We start from the raw sequence: 16624 nt of genomic DNA on the forward strand, positions 1-16624 counted from the left end.
TTTTGCTGATACAGACTAACACGGCTACCACTCTGAAACCTGCCTTATAATGTTAGTCTTAAGGAGCTTTATCTATTTAGCTTAACAAAGAGAAGGTTAAGCAATGACATGATCACAGTCTATAAATATCTACCTGAGGAACAGAAATTTTTCTTCTACACTTGTCCTTTTATACGTGGTATACTCTCCCTGTGAAGGTACTTATACACGGTAATCAAGACACCTTAGAGACCAGACAATGGTAGTTGAAATGAGATGAATTCAGACTAGAAGTAAGGTATCGATTTTTATCAGTGCAGGTAATTAACTATTTGGACAACTTACCAATGGTCATAGTGGTTTCTTCATCGCTGGCCATTTTTAAATCAAGAGGTTATTCTTCATGATTACAGTGGTCCCTTCTTCTTTGATGGTCCCTGTGTGTATTCCAGCGTTGGTGCTCATGCACTCACTTTATGTGACTGGGACTGGAAGATTCTTGCTAGCAGGCGCATCTTCTAGCAAGAATCTTCTGGTCTTAGATGTGCAGAGCGCATACGCACCCATAATGGAATACAGATTGGGAGCACACATCTGCAACTCCACTTACTGTAAGGTGGAGGGTATTACTATAAGATGTAACCTTCCTTTCTGGCCTTAAAATCTAACAGCCCCACTGCTCTTGGGGTCCCTGTTTTGACCCTCCTGGTCTTTGCTTCTTCACTTCACCATCAGCACTCGCTCCCAAGTCCTTTCTGAGTCCCTGCTGCTTCCTCCCTTGTAAGCCAACCTTGCAAGGCTTTCTTATTTCTGTTAGAGCTCAGGCTGCTGACAAGCTCCCCAAGCAGCAAGTTAAGGTGCTGCTTCTGGACAGGGAGCAACAGATTCTTCTGCCTGCAGTATCAGATTTTCTTCTGAATTGGGCTTTTCCAGTGTTCCTATTTGCAGCAGAATCCACTGGGGTTGTGTCTATTGATGTCGAGAATTTTCCCTGAAATTTTGGAATTCATGGAATGCGGTTTTCCGTAGTTATCACATGAGACAGAGGGATGGTGTTGAGTTGAGTATAGGGCCTCAACTACACTATATTGGACTGTTTTAGTCTTGTTTCCTTAAGCTATTACTAGACTACAACTTTTGGATGTAGTTTTTGCTTTATGATTCAAGCTGTAATGTGCGCAGGATCTCAAAGTGATGGTGTTACGTAAGTAAACACTTTTTCTTAATTATCTAGCTCATGGTCCAGGAGAGCAGAACTGACATGTACCCGTTTGTTCTTGTTTGGGTGAAATATATAGACACACCTACTCCCCATAAGCCACCAAGGTAGTGTCTGCTTTGACTATTTTCCTGCTCCAGACTGTGTTGAGGCATTTGCACATAATAGGGAAGCCCAAGGAGTGCCATGACCCCATTGTTTGCACACACAAGGGGAGCTGATATGTCTGCAAAGCACCTGAAATCATAGGAGTGTAAATGCTTTATGATTTTGTAATGTGATCAGACTAGGATGGCAGCCTGTGCCTTTTTTAGAGAATTTCAAATATGGAGGAAAATAAGAAAAAATCCCTAAATGACAAAAATGTTTACTCCTCTTAAAGGCCTTCTGGTATCCAGGGCCTTGTTCAAACTACTACTTAAAGGAGTTCTGTTAACATGTGCTAACAGATTTTAAAATTCTCGTGTAGACAATGCACATGCTGCATTTAACAAGTGGTAAAGTGGTCAAGTTAAAGCCAAGGGGGAGCCTTAAATTTAACTCAGCCAGTTTAACGCATGACCTCATATAGACCTAAAATGAGGTAGCACATGTTAACTAACACATGTTCTCACTCCTTTAAATCCTAGTGTAGACCAGGCAATGGAAAGTTAAGGACTTGACCTACAGGGTGTCTGCCACACAGCATTTTGTAGGATCACTGATAAAAACATGCCAATGTCTCAGTGTTCTCTCACCAGCAGGAGCCAAGAAAGGGTAGAATATTAGCCATTTTGTCTGGTCAATTTCATTGATAACTTGGAGTATTCTTATATTATTTCTTTCCAATAGCTTGGGGCAAACAGTGGTCTCCACATCATAATCTTTGATGAAATTGATGCCATCTGCAAGCAGAGAGGGAGCATGGCGGGCAGCACTGGGGTCCATGATACTGTCGTTAACCAGCTGCTGTCTAAAATCGATGGGGTGGAGCAGCTAAATAACATCCTGGTCATTGGTATGAAAACTTCAAGTGTGATGCCGCGGTTTCTAAAAATGCAGGTCAGGCAGGATACCTTGGTTTGGAAATGTGTGTTATCCACCTCCCCTCCCACTGTGCTAGCTCTAATAGAAGCTGCAAAATCCCATCGCACTAAGAATGTGATGACAAATAACTACAGTTGGGCTGATGCAAGGCATTCTGGAAACAAAAACTGGACTTATTCAAATGAGCTATGCCCAGAATTGCGGCTTTTTGTCCAAGGAAAACTGTAGTGTAATGTAAGAGACTCCAATTGCTGGTCTTAGTAACAAAGGGGAAGAAATTTTGTTTCTCTATTTTAAGATAAAATGCACAAGAAGAAAGAACTTATATTGACAAGAATGTCAAAGTAAAGAGCAATGAAATAAAGATTGGCTTAAGAACCCAGTGCTTAAAAGGAGAGACTTAGTGATTCAGACACCATAAAATGATAAACAATTGAGGTGGGGCTGTCTTGGCAGAATGGGAACGAAATATTTGGCTTCAACATTTGAAATGGGAGGATTTCAGCGGCGGTCTTATGTGTGAATTTAGTCCTGACAAAGCTCTCCGTCCTCAGGGCAGGTACAGGCCAGACGGGGGCACTGGGAGCTTCCCTGCCTTTGTCCACCAGTGTGCCTCAACCCTCATAAGCTTGGAGAGACCAAGAATGAGAGGAGCATTAAGTCTGTAGTGCAGGGGTCGGCAGCCTTTCAGAAGGGGTGTGCCGAGTCTTCATTTATTCCCTCTAATTTAAGGTTTCGCGTGCCAGTCATACATTTAATGTTTTTAGAAGTTCTCTTTCTATAAGTCTTTAATATATAACTGAACTATTGTTGTATGTAAAGTAAATAAGGTTTTAAAAATGTTTAAGAAGCTTCATTTAAAATTAAATTAAAATGCAGAGCCCCCGGGACCGGTGGCCAGGACCCAGGCAATGTGAGTGCCACTGAAAATCCGCTCGCGTGCCACCTTTGGCACACGTCCCATAGGTTGCCTACCCCTCCTGTAGTGCCTGTTCATACCATAGCGCGTCTGCCAACTACACCGTGAGCACTAGTATTGTGTTACTTTTGAATGTCCCTCTAATCGGTTCTCTACTAATTCTTTAGTTATGTCAGCTTGCTTTAGTTTTCCTTGCTCTTAAAGGCCTCCATTTGGGCTAATCCAAGACACCAGAGAGCCTTGTGGGTTCCCGTGTTCAGTCTTGTGGGGGAGCATGGGTAACCCAGTCAGTGCGGTGCTCTGTCCCCCTCCAGTGGTACCTGGCAGACAGAGATTGGTGAGTCTGCTACAGCCTTGGCTAACTGAGCTGGGTCTTGTAATTCAGGAATTGGAACTCTTGTGTTTAGATCCAGAGATGCTAGGTTCAATCCTGGCTGCTGACAACCCACAGACCTCCAAAAGTGCTGTGATTTTTTTAATAGTCCTCTTATTTTCTCTCTCAAAATCTTCTCCTTGACTTTACAAGGCTGTATTTAACATTCAGATGATAGTTAGAAACTTAGTCTCAGCTAATGCTTCTTTTGACTTCACCTTTGTAATTAGGAATGACCAACAGACCAGACCTGATTGATGAGGCCCTGTTGCGACCTGGGAGATTGGAGGTGAAAATGGAGATTGGTAAGCGGGCCAGTTGGTGCTCAGTAGGCAATAGTCTATCGCTACAGTGCGTAAGTGCCAAGTTTTGTGCAGCTCCATGTGTGACATTTTATGTAAATGATGTAATTAGCTTGTATATTTACATACAATCATAAATATTGCTTTTCAAAAATATAGTTTTAGTGCCAGTGAAAGGCATTGGATTGACAACAGATTCCCTTGGGAGCAGGTATAGGTAGGCAGGACCTTATTCCTTAGAGCTCTCAGAACAAAAGGAATCCTAACAAATGGCAGAGAACAGCCAGAGAGGAGGTGGAGAGGCCACCTGTCTTCCTGTTTAGCAGGTGCGACTGTAGCCCCTTGTGGCAGCCAGGATGAATTGTAGCTAAGGCTTTGTTTTAGTCATGGGTATTTTTAGAAAAAGTCATGGACAGATCACGGGCAGTAAACAAAAATTCACGGCCTGTGACCTGTGCATGACTTGTACTATATACCCCGACTAAAACTTGGTCCACAGGTGCTGGGGCGGGCGGTGGTGGCACACAGCCTGGGACCTAAGTTCCCTCTAAGCTGTGCGGCTTCACAGCAGCCTATTAAGCGCCGTGCAGGCGCTCAAGGCTGCAGCGGGGAGCGATGCTTCTCATGTGGCCCAGACCTGCTGCAGGCAGGGGAGAGGCGCCCCTTCCCCAGCCCCAACTCAGCCTTGCCTGGACCTGCCGTGGCTGGGGGAGAGGCGCCTCAGCTGAGCCCTGGTCCGGAGCTGCTGTGGCAGGGAGAGGAGCCTCTCACCCCCTAGCCCAGGTGCTGCTGTGGGGAGAGAGAGCTGGGAGGGAGTCCTCTCTTCCCGCCGTAGCCCCAGGGCAGCCTGCACCCCAAGCCTGTCATCCGCGGCCCCACCCCAAAGCCCGCACTCCAAGCTGGAGCCCACACCTCCCTGCACCCCAACCCATAGTCCCTCATCTCTGGCCCCACCCCAGAGCCTGCACCCCAACCCTCTGCCCCAGCCGTGAGCCCCATCCTACACTCCAAACGCCTTGGCCCCACCCCACCATATGAGTTTTGTTATGTGCACCAATGGGAAGGTGATGTGTCGCACGTCACCTCTATGTTGGTGCATTTAACAAAATTCATTCTGCACATGGGTAAAAAAAATTAGAGGGGATGCTGCATGGAACCCCCGCTGGTGCTGGGTGGCAGTGCGCAGCCTGGGACCCCTACTGGGTTTGAGGGGGGGTTGGTTAGAGGGGCTGGCAGGCTCCCTACCCGGCTCCGTGAGCTCCCTGGAAGTGGCTGGCATGTCCCTGCAGCTCCTAGGGGGAGGGAAGACCAGGAGGGCTCCACATGCTGCCCCTGCCACGAGCTCAGGCTCTGCAGCTTCTGTTGGCTGGGAAGTGCAGCCAATGGGAGCTGCGGGGCCGGGGCCTGCGAACAGGGGCAGCAAACAGAGTCCCCTGGCCTCTCCACCTAGGAGCTTCAGGGACGTGCTGGCTGCTTCTGGGGAGCCCTCCCCGCAAGGTAAGCGCCGCCCCACACCCCAACCCCCTGATACAGCCTGAGCCCCCTCCCGCACCCAAACTGCTGATGCTGTCCTTGGGGCTGTCTGAGTGTTTGGGCAGCCCCTGAGCCAGCTGCACCGGCCTCTGCAAAAGACAGACATGCAGCCTTAATTATAGCCCAAACTCCCCGGCTTGCCCATAGCCCCGCTGAATGCATGAGGCCAGCCTGCCTGCATGTGTGACACGTGGCAACTGGGATTCAGGAATTGAATACAGGAGTTCCTTCTCTGCCAGTGACTTGCTGCATGATCAAATCACTTAAACCTTGTGTATCATTTTCTCCATCTGTAAATGGGGGATAATTCTGACTAAAGGCTTGTTAGACTTAGTTTGCAGCAAGCTGGGATGTGAATCTACCCTGCACTAGCTTGCCACACACTAAGTGTCTGTGTGGACCTTGCTGCTGCACAAGAAGAATTCTGTAATGCGATTTGATCTACCACGCTTTGAAATGGCAGTAAATTCAAGTGCACTAGGGAGCTCTTAGTGCACAGCCGCAGGTGCACATGGGCATCTAATGTGGGTACATTCACACCCTCGCTTGCTGCGAACTCAGTGGTCATGTCCACAAGCCCTAGTCACAGGGGGGCTGAGGTGTCATTAATGTTTTTTGAGGTTCTCTGATAAAAGTCACTGTAAAGTATCCTACTTCATACATGAATGGAGGCTGCTCATGGAGATAAGCAATCACCTGCATGCTGTAGCTGTAAGGAGAGGCTGCCAGTAACACTGTTGTCCTGAAGTTGCTGCATTGAGACAGCAGAGGACAAGGACTGACACTTTCTGTTTACAATTCTCAGGTTTACCAGATGAGAAGGGCCGACTTCAGATTCTTCATATCCACACAGCAAGGATGCGGGAACACCAGCTGCTGTCTGAAGATGTGGATATTAAAGAACTGTCTGTGGAGACCAAAAACTTCAGTGGTGCTGAATTAGAGGGTCTGGTGCGAGCGGCACAGTCTACTGCTATGAACAGACACATAAAGGTCAGTCATAAATTCCCTCACCCAGAAAATAGACAAAAGGAATGGCTGTGAAATTGTTACACTTGTATGATTTTTTTTGTTCCGGTATATAATGGAGCCTCTACATACCTCAGGAGTTGGGGATCTCACATGGATTCCAAGCTATGAACGTCATTGTTTTTCATATGGACAAAATATGTCTATTTCTCCATCTCCAGCACGTGTCCCCTAAATGCCTATCATGTGGCCCTGAATGAACATGCAAGAGAACTGGCGTAGTGATGAATCAGGTGCATCAACAGATTCATAAAAAGGTTGAAAGGAAAGCGGTTAACTAATTACAATGGTCTGGAGGCAGGGTGTTGTGTGTGTTTGAGTAATCCTTGGGACTAATGGAAATTCTTCCAGTGTGTATCAGGGTGGATCCCTTAGGAGATGCCTGTGTGCCTCATGGGCATGAGATCAGTCTTTTGAATAGCAGTGTTCTTCACAGTCACGCACATGCCCAGTATCTTCTTGTTCCCCATGTGAGGGCAATAAGGGGCGGCGGGGTTGTGACCCCCTGTTGGTTCTGTCTTACCGCCCCAAGGAACAAGGTGAACCTAGTGAGTACCTGACCTGTTACTTTCTTCAGACCTTTAAAAAATGTGTGTTTCACAATTTTGGTGAAAAACTTCATCTTCTCCACTGCTTTATATTGGATGTTAAAACACACCCATCCACCCCCCACAAACATTTCTTGGCAGCCTCCCTCTCATCCCAACACCAGTGCACAGCATGGTGAGGTGCTATTTTCCAAATCCCACACCTTAGGGCAGACTTGAAGCCATCAGGGATCAAACCTTGACCCCTGTGACTGCCTGATCCCCCTCCCAGACAGACGTCGTTTTGATGTCTGTTCTACTTGGGATAGAGCCATATCCTGTATATGTGCTCTGCTTGCCAGGGCCGTGCATGCTGGTCTCTCTTTATTAGGACTTTCAAGTCCAGGGCTGTAAGCTACATCTGCTGGAGCAGTCCATGCAGATCACTTCTGACCCAGAATAAACACAAATGTGCAGACCAGAGCCTAAGAAATAATGAGTCAGTGCTTCCTCAACCAGACACAATGCTCCGGGATCTTGAGGGAATGCAGTGTTGAAGAATATGCTGATGTCTTTGACACAGACTACTTCAGCACTGGCTACCTCAGCACAGCTCCAAGCACCACATAGGACACCCCCCTGCCCCCAAAGGAGGACTCTAAACATCACTCTGCTGAGGCAAAGCCTCCAAATTCTCTGAAGACCCCATGTCTGAAGAGAGAAGCTTATTTGCTGTCTGGTGTGCAGGAAAGAAGGCAGGTTAGTGATTCGGTACTGACTACAGCAGTGGTACCGGTGGCCACGCCCTTCAAGGGTCTGAGTTACACCCCAGCGGAAGAACCAGAGATATCCTGTGCACTGAAGCAGCAGCAAATGCACAGGATCCCCAGAAGACTTGAGATTGCACATAAATATCCTGAAACTGGGTCACCAGTCTGGCCTCTATGGTGTTCCTGCTTGTCCTCTAAAATTTAGCAGTGCAGATCCTGACTCATAATGCTTCTGTGGTGCACTGCACAAGCAAACAAGGAAGCAGTTGCTCAGAAGCCCCTCTGTCTGGAAGCCATCAAACTCCGGATTTCGTGCTACTCTAACAGGATAACCCCAATAGCTCTTCACCTCCCAGGAGTCAACAAGAACGTGGCAGACTTTCTGAGCAGATAATCCGTGGCCAGTCCTGAGCAGTCACTGTGGAGGTCCCTCATAGAACCAATATGTTACTATTGGGCGGTTCCCATGATCGATCTGTTTGCAGCCAAGGACACACCAAGTGTCAGAACTTTTGTTGTTCTTCAAGTGATTGCTTGTGTTGATTGCAATTAGGTGTGTGTGCACCATGTGTATGGCAACCAGAAGATTTTTCCCCTAGCAGTATCCGTCAGGTTGGCCTGGACGTCCCCTGGGGTCGTGCGTGCATGGTGCTCAATATAGGGCCCTGCCGACCTGCCACTCCCTCAGTTCCTTCTTACCACCGGTGACGGTTAGCCAGAACATCTGTATCACTTGCTTCAGAAGCATCTCCACTCTAGCAGTGGCTTTCGTACTTTGTATATAGTTTATTATTATAGTTTAGTAGTAGTAGTAGTTTAGATAGGTTTTTTCCTGTAAGTTTAATTTCTACAAGTTCCCCCAACCCCCAAACGCTCTTTCCGGCACCCGGCCATGCCTTGGTTCCCGGGTTTTAAATCCTGGGAGGACTGTGGCAAGTTGATGCCCAGGAGTGACCCACACACTTCTTGTCTGAAGTGTTTGGGAGAGAGACACCAAAAGGAGTGCTGCAGAATTTGCAGAGGGTTTCATCCCGGGACTCTCAAGGACCGAGACCAGCGTCTTAAGGTCCTCTTGATGGAGGCTGCGCTCCATCCGCACTCGGACCCTGGGTCGGCAGAGTTGACACCTGAGCACTTAGTCATCGGTGCAGAGTGCACCGGTGGCACACAAGCCAGCGCCAAGGAAGGACTCAGCCAGAGGCTGTCAGTACCGTCATGGCTCCACCCATCAGGCCTTGGCGCAGGCCATGGGGCAGCACCGTTCTCAATCACCGGTGCCCCAAAAGAAGAGGAGGCTGGAGAGGGGCCGTTCTCCTCCAGCAAAACCGAAGGAGCCGGCATCCATGAGACCCGCGTTGGGCCATGCCAGCTCAGCCCTGCCACCAACTAGGATCGTATTGACTCCTGCCCCCGCAGGACCAGTTAATTCCGGACCCTCAGGGCTCCCTGGTCCATTGGAGCTGTGAGTTGCAGCTTCCATCCATGATGGAGGCGTTTGAGGCGGCCAGGAACTTGATGGAGCTCATGGTGCCATCCTCCCCTCCAAGGTGGGACAGATCACCAGGGCCTTCAGCCCCAGTATGACCCTTGGTGTCTTCTAGGAGCAAGCTGGCGATGATGGGGCGGTGTTCACCATCGCCCAGGCATCGCGCTCCGGCACCTTCCACCCATGCGGGGGAGCCACACCGGTCCCCCAGCCCCTGTTGCAGGTTGCTGGCACCGCTCTTCCGTGGTCTTCCTATTTGGAGTCCTTGGAGTCAGAGGTGGAGTCATACCACTCCAGCAGGGGCAGAAGGTCTGAGTCCCGGCACGACAGACAGCCCTACCTGGCACTGTGGCCAGGTCAGTAGCCATTCTGGATGCCCTGGGGGTTCCACCAGAGCCAAAGGTCGCACTCAAGGTCCGCGTCAATGATCTCGATGTTTTTTGTGCCTCCGCCACTCCGAAGCCAATCGCGCCAGCCTTGGATCTGACACTGTCGGCACTGGGGGCAACGGCAGTAGCTACACAGCTGCCACAGCGTCGATGACCGCGGCACCACTGGTAGTGACCGTGCCAGTCCTAATGTCGGTGACTGTGCTGGGGCACTGGGGGTCAAGAGACCCACCTCAGTGCTGAGGGCAGGGAACAGTGCCCATTGCCAGCCGGGGCTTCGTTCTCACGTGATGAGGTTGTGGTGGACACGTCAGTGGCCCCGGCCCTGGAGGAAAGCAAGATGCTGCAGCAGCTGCTTATGAGGGTGGCACAGAACCTGGGGATCCAGGCAGAGGAGGTGGTGGAAGATGCTGACCACATGGTCGACATCCTTGCTCCCTTGGGCCCCTCCCACATTGCCCTGCCGCTAATTAAAACAATTAGCCCTGGTCTACACTGTGTGTGTGAGGGGGAAGGGTCAACCTAAGATATGCAACTTCAGCTACGCGAATAGCGTAGCTGAAGTCGGCGTATCTTAGGTCGACTTACCTGGCCGTGAGGACGGCGGCGAGTCGACTGCTGCTGCTCCCCTGTCGACTCCGCTTTCGCCTCTTGTGAGCTGGAATTCCGGAGTCAATGGGGAGCATGTTCAGGGATCGATTTATCATGTCTAGATGAGACACGATAAATCGATCCCCGATAGATCGTTCACTACCCACCGGATCGGCGGGTAGTGAAAGACCTGCCCTTAGTGAGGCCAATAAGACGTGGTGGCAGACCCCTGCCTTTTTGCCTCCAACTGCAAAGAGGAACAAGCATAGGTACTTTGTTCCCTCGAAGGGCTATGGGCACCTGTACACCCACCCTCCGCCAGACTCCCTGGTAGGAGACGCAGCCAATCAGCGGGAGCGCCTGTGTTCCCTGTAAGGTGCGCGCTTGGGCAACCGCGCAGGAAAGATTTAAGTGATCTCCAGCTGATAGCAGAGTGCGGACAGCTGGCAGAATGTGTTCAGGTGCCCCTCCCCCAGGGTGGATAAAAATCAATTATTTTTTTTTAAAAAATCAAAAAAATTGGATTTTTTTATTTAAATCGGACTTTTTTGATAAAATGCTTTTTGAGGAAAAAACCTATCTAAAGATAGTTTTAATTAAGATACATTATAGCTCAAAGATAGCTCATGATGGAATAGGGATTATAAATTCTAATTCTATAGTATGAGACAATATATTTAAGAGAAGTTTTGTAAATGAGTTCCAATAGTTCATGGATTAGGGACCCAATCTTATGGAGTTCCAGGGGCTTCTGTATAGATTATTTAGGTTAATCTTTCTATCTACCCAATGGGACTCAGTGCTCAGTCTAGAAGATACCATCAGAGATGCTTAGTTTTGCAGTTCTTAAACTGTGGATGTGTGTCTCCAGAGGTAACATGCTTGTTAACAGCAAAAAATGTTTTAAATATATAGAGGTGAGAAATAACAGATCTCAACTCAATTGTCCCTCTGCAAATTTGTGTACACAGAGTCAATCCCTTAACTCTCTAAAAGTGCAAAGTTTCTAAAAGTTCAAAAAATAGAAGATTGTTGGGGGCGGAATAGATCTGGACAAGGAGAAGAAGTCTGGAGATAAATGTGAGAAGCGAGGGACATGTGCTTGTTTTGTTAAAATATATGTTTGCTGTTGAAGAAAAAAATCCAGAATACTTAACATTGTTTTAGTTAAATAAAACAATTTAAATGTTTGTCTGGTGATGTTCTCCTCCTAATACAGCATGGCAAGAAAATCCTCCAAATATTAATGATTAACCTATTAAACTGGAGATAGTTTACCTCCCAATGACTTCATAAATATCTGCTTCAGTTACCTTTGGTAAATGGAATAACCAAACAATCATTATTTTCTGATATAGCTGTAAAACTAATCTGAAAAGTTTTCAAAATAAATCACTTTAAAATGTATGATGTGTTCCTTCTAAAAATGAAACCTACATCTATCTCTGAGTTGTGAAGAATATGTATTAAGGTTATAACAACCAACAAGAATGCACTTTTATGTAAAATCCATGATTAAATTGAGTCTTCCTGACTAGTGATATTTAAATCATGATTTAAATCAAATCCACCCTGCCCTCCCCCGACGTTGCTCCGTCCTGCAGCTGCTCCTGGGACCCTCCTTCTGGCTGTGCAGAGTGGGGGTGGGGTGGGGTGTGGGTGGGAGCTGATGTCAGGGTGTCCCCCTCCATCATCCCTTCCTTGGATCCAGGGGACTTTAAGGACACTTACTTTCACATTTCAATCACGTCGTCCCACAGAAGGTACCTCAGGTTCATGGTGAGCCACAATCAATACCCGGTCACAGTCCTCCTGTTCGGCCTGTCAGTGGCTCCTTGACTGTTTATCAAGTGCATGGCAGTCGTTGCTGCATTCCTCCAGGTGTTTCCGTACTCAACAACTGGCTGATCAAGGCAGTGGCAGTGGAGGTGCAAGTTGACTTCATGAGAACAACATTCGACCAACTGGGCCTTCTCCTCAATGTGCAAAAATCAACTCTGTCCCCCATTCAGCGGATAGAGTTTATAGGGGTGGTATTGGACTCCACGCAGGCCAGGGCGTACCTTCCGGATTCGTGGTTCCAGCAAGAAATTGCCTAAAGCTTCTGGGACACATGGCCGTTTGTACCTATGTGGTACAGCACGTCAGGCTCGGACTCCGGCAGCTCCAAGCATAGCTGGCCTCAGTATATCAGCTGATTCGGGACAATCTGGACAAGGTTTTCACTCTTCCCCACCCGGTCCTCGAGTCCCTCCTGTGGTAGTTCGACCCACAGGTGGTGGTTGAGGGAGTTCCCTTCACCAGACCTCAGCCATCCCTCTCGCTGGTGACAGACGTGCTGGGGTGGGGTGCATATCTGGGAGACCTCAGGACACAAGTCTCTGGTCCCAGGTGGAGCTCTCTTTTCACATCAACATCCGAGAGCTGAGTGGTCCACCTGGCATGCCAGACCTCCTGGGTGCATCTGGAAGGGAAATGTGTATCGGTCATGATGGACAGCACCACAGCGATGTTTTATATAAACAGACGGGGGTGCATGCTCCTCTCCCCTTAGGCAGGAAGCCCTCAAGCTGTGGGACTTCTGCGTAGCTCACTTGATACACCTGGAAGCATCGTACCTCCCTAGAGTACAGAACGAGTTGTCGGATTATCTTAGCAGGTTGTTCCATGGCCACAAGTGGTCTCGGTGCCCAGATGTCATGAACCTCATCTTCCAACAGTGAGGGTTTCCCCAGATAGACCTGTTCGCCATGCAACATAACAAGAAGTGCCAGCAGTTTTGTTCCTTCCTGAATCACAGCCCCGGCTCCATCGCAGATGCATTCCCTCCAATTCCTCTTGTTCATAAGGTGCTCCTCAAAGTTCAGAGGGACAAGGCCTCAGTGATTTTGATAGCTTCAGCACTGGTAGACATCTCTCCTGGAAAGCCCCAATCACCTTGCTGCTCTTCCCGGACTTGATAACTCAGGATCACGGCTGTCTCAAGCACCCTAACCTCAAATTACTGAGCTTCATGGCATGGAAACTCCATGTCTGAACCCGATGGAGCTCACTTGTTAGGACCCAGTCAGACAAGTCCTCCTTGGCAGTAGGAAACCTTCCATGAGGGCTACCTACCTGGCACAACACCGTCCAACTCTCATGTGCATGCCCCTCATACTGGGTTATCGTCTTCACCTTAAGCAGCAGGGGAGTCCAGGTAGTCAGTAAAGGTGCACTTGGCCACCATTTTGGCCTTCCATCCAGGCATGGAGGGCCAGTCGGTCTTTGCCAACCCCATGGCCAGTCGTTTCCTGAAAGGTCTCGACAGGCTATATCTGCACGTTCGACGGCCGGTCCTGACCTGGGACCTCAATCTGGTCATTTCCAGGCTAATGGGGCCACCTTTCAAATCACTGGCGACATGTTATCTACTGTTTCTCTCATACAAGGTGGTGTTTCTGGTAGCAATAACGTCAGCCAGGAGGGTGTCTGAGCTCAAGGCCTTAACATCAGAGCCTCCTTACACAGTGTTCTATAAGGACAAGGTTCAGCTCAGGCGGTATCAAGCTTTCCTCCCTTAGGTCATCTCCCAGTTTCAAGTTAACCAAGGCATCTTTCTCCCAGTTTTCTATCCTAAGCTGCGCTCAAGCGGCTTAGGATAGAAGCACACTCAAATTCTCATGGCTGACTTCCCCCCCTACACAGTAGATCACAGAGACAAGGTGGTGTTAAAACCTCACCCTAAGTTTTGTTCCTGAGATGGTCTCAGAATTCCATTTGAAACAATCAGGTAACTTGTCTGTCTTCTTCTCAAGTCCCACTCTACACTGGGAGAGACAAATTTACACAAACTGGATGTTTCGAGTGCCCTGTTTTTTTACTACATTTACAGAACCAAACTGTTCCGATTGCCTTCCCATTTGTTTCCGTTTGTTGTTGGCCATTCCAAAGACCAAGCCATTTCATCACAAACAAAATCTTTCAGTGGGTAACACACTGTATCTGACTACATTTGCCAGTTGGCTGATGTACCTCTCCTGCTTAACGTCTGCTTGAGAAATGTGTCAGTTTCTGAAATCACAAAAGGAAAAGGAGTACTTGTGGCACCTTAGAGATTAACCAATTTATTTGAGCATGAGCTTTCGTGAGCTACAGCTCACTTCATCGGATGCATGCCGTGGAAACTGCAGCAGACTTTATTTATACACAGAGAATATGAAAAAATACCTCCTCCCACCCCACTGTCCTGCTGGTAATAGCTTATCTAAAGTGATCATCAGGTGGGCCATTTCCAGCACAAATCCAGGTTTTCTCACCCTCCACCCCCCCACACAAATTCACTCTCCTGCTGGTGATAGCCCATCCAAAGTGACAACTCTTTACACAATGTGCATGATAATAAAGTTGGGCCATTTCCTGCACAAATCCAGGTTCTCTCACCCCCTCACCCCCCTCCCAAAAACCACACACACAAACTCACTATCCTGCTGGTAATAGCTCATCCAAAGTGACCATTCTCCCTACAATGTGCATAATTAAGGTGGGCCATTTCCAGCACAAATCCAGGTTTTCTCACATCCCCCCCACCCCCATACACACACAAACTCACTCTCCTGCTGGTAATAGCTCATCCAAACTGACCACTCTCCAAGTTTAAATCCAAGTTAAACCAGAACATCGGGGGGGGGGGGGGGGGTAGGAAAAAACAAGAGGAAATAGGCTACCTTGCATAATGACTTAGCCACTCCCAGTCTCTATTTAAGCCTAAATTAATAGTATCCAATTTGCAAATGAATTCCAATTCTGAAATCAGCAAGCCAGTTGCATTGTGGAGTTAACCACTATCCTTTGTCAGACATTGTGTTGGACTTAGCCACAAAGGATGATGCGGAGTTTGGGAGAACAGTATAAAATTGTTTGACTCATGCAACTGATGCTTCTCATCCCACCATCCAGAGGGGTTACTTCTTGACAGTCACCTGCAGTGGGATCTACACTGACATATACTTGGAGAGAGAGTGGTTGCTGAACCCTACATAACTGTCCTCCTCTGAGGAGTTATAGTCAGTATGGATCCCACAACCTTCCCTCTGTCCCTGCTTTTGGCATCCTCAGGCTTCGACTTGCAAGGGGACATAGAGGGATGCAGTTGCTCCATTCTTCATGCTCTCACGTGGGTATGCAGCCCTGATGGACGCTGCAGTTCAAGACTCCAATCTCGTGTACATGAGGCACGTGCACCCACAGCGGGCTCCACGCTAACAACATCTAGAAGAATGACCGTTACTGTAGGGCAAGCAACTATTCTTCATGAATTGGTTGAGTTTGGATGGCTGGGAACACTGAGTGCCCCTGCTGATCAACTTATGGAGCAGCCTAAGTGACAATTGCTTAGATGCTCACCCTCTTCTCCCACCCTTCTTCCTGGAGAAGAAGCACACTGAGGGCAGTATGGCATCTCCAAACAGGGCACACTTTACATTCCATGTAAATGGAATCATGAAGTCTCTCATGTCATGATCACAGGTCATTACATTTCACCCAGTTATCCCTGTACTGAGCCCGATAACTTGAGAGTATATTCAAGGGAGGAAGGTTCCCTGTGAAGGCAGGCAGGCCCCAACCACAAGGGGACCAGGCTAAAGAGAGAGGAGGACCAAAGGGCTGCCTAGCCTATGGAAGCTGACAAAACCCAGGACTCACAGGAGGTGTGAGATCAGACAGAGGGTGGGCTGTGTTCAGTATTAATTGTTTTTTCAAAGCTCTATAATTTTTGAGTGCTTTCAAGAGCAAAGTGTTTGTGGTTAAGAAATCCATTTGCTAAGCCTGTATTCCTCACTGGCCTGCCATGTTGTCCTGAAAGGGTTAATCAAGAAGCTCAGAATGCCCACAGAGCTGGGGACTCGGAGGACTTTGGCACTGGTTCCAAGGTCTGGGCAGCTGGGGTGCAGAGCCCCACATCCCAAGGAAGGGGTGCAGGCACGAGAATCTGTGCTTTGAGACCTAGTGCTAGGAATAGTGCCTCAGTTCTGCCCGCAGCCAGTTGCACTTTGGAACATGAGAAATACAGCAGTTGGATCCTCTCACGAGAGACTGGTGTCCTTCCAGAGGCAGACAGAGCCAAGATGTGACGTGCTGTGTTAGGCCTGTATCAAACCATTTCCACATATCTGAAGGAGGCCTGGGCTGGAGTCTCTTTAGATCTTATCAGCACTTTGTCAGAGTATGACATAAGGCATTGCCTCCTTCCCATGGCTGGGCACATGCTATCTCTGCAGTTCAGAGATAAATTCCAGAACCAAGACTCATATGAACCAGTTCTTTGACATACCATTGAGCATTATGGCATGAGACCTTTGCCTCACTTAGGGCCTGCAGGGCACCCCACCAACTCTCACTGACTTAGCGGAACTTGCAGATGAGAAATGACTGTAAAATGCTGTCAGAGGACTCCATGTTATTTGTGTGTCACTGATTCAATAATCAAATGCTTTCAGTC

General features: G+C 48.3%; 1 protein-coding gene across 3 annotated transcripts in view; it reads left to right on the plus strand.

Moving 5' to 3' along the window:
- Window positions 1-16624, plus strand: part of NSF (N-ethylmaleimide sensitive factor, vesicle fusing ATPase) — a 187089-nt gene that overhangs the window by 104433 nt on the left and 66032 nt on the right. For all 3 annotated transcript variants that reach the window (XM_073325854.1, XM_073325855.1, XM_073325853.1), the window contains exons 10-12: window positions 2030-2195; window positions 3747-3821; window positions 6157-6344. In XM_073325854.1, the coding sequence (XP_073181955.1) occupies window positions 2030-2195; window positions 3747-3821; window positions 6157-6344 (429 nt within the window). The remainder of the gene's footprint in view (window positions 1-2029; window positions 2196-3746; window positions 3822-6156; window positions 6345-16624) is intronic.

Source organism: Lepidochelys kempii, chromosome 27 (genome assembly GCF_965140265.1).
Source record: "Lepidochelys kempii isolate rLepKem1 chromosome 27, rLepKem1.hap2, whole genome shotgun sequence".
NCBI classification, from domain to species: Eukaryota; Metazoa; Chordata; order Testudines; family Cheloniidae; genus Lepidochelys; species Lepidochelys kempii.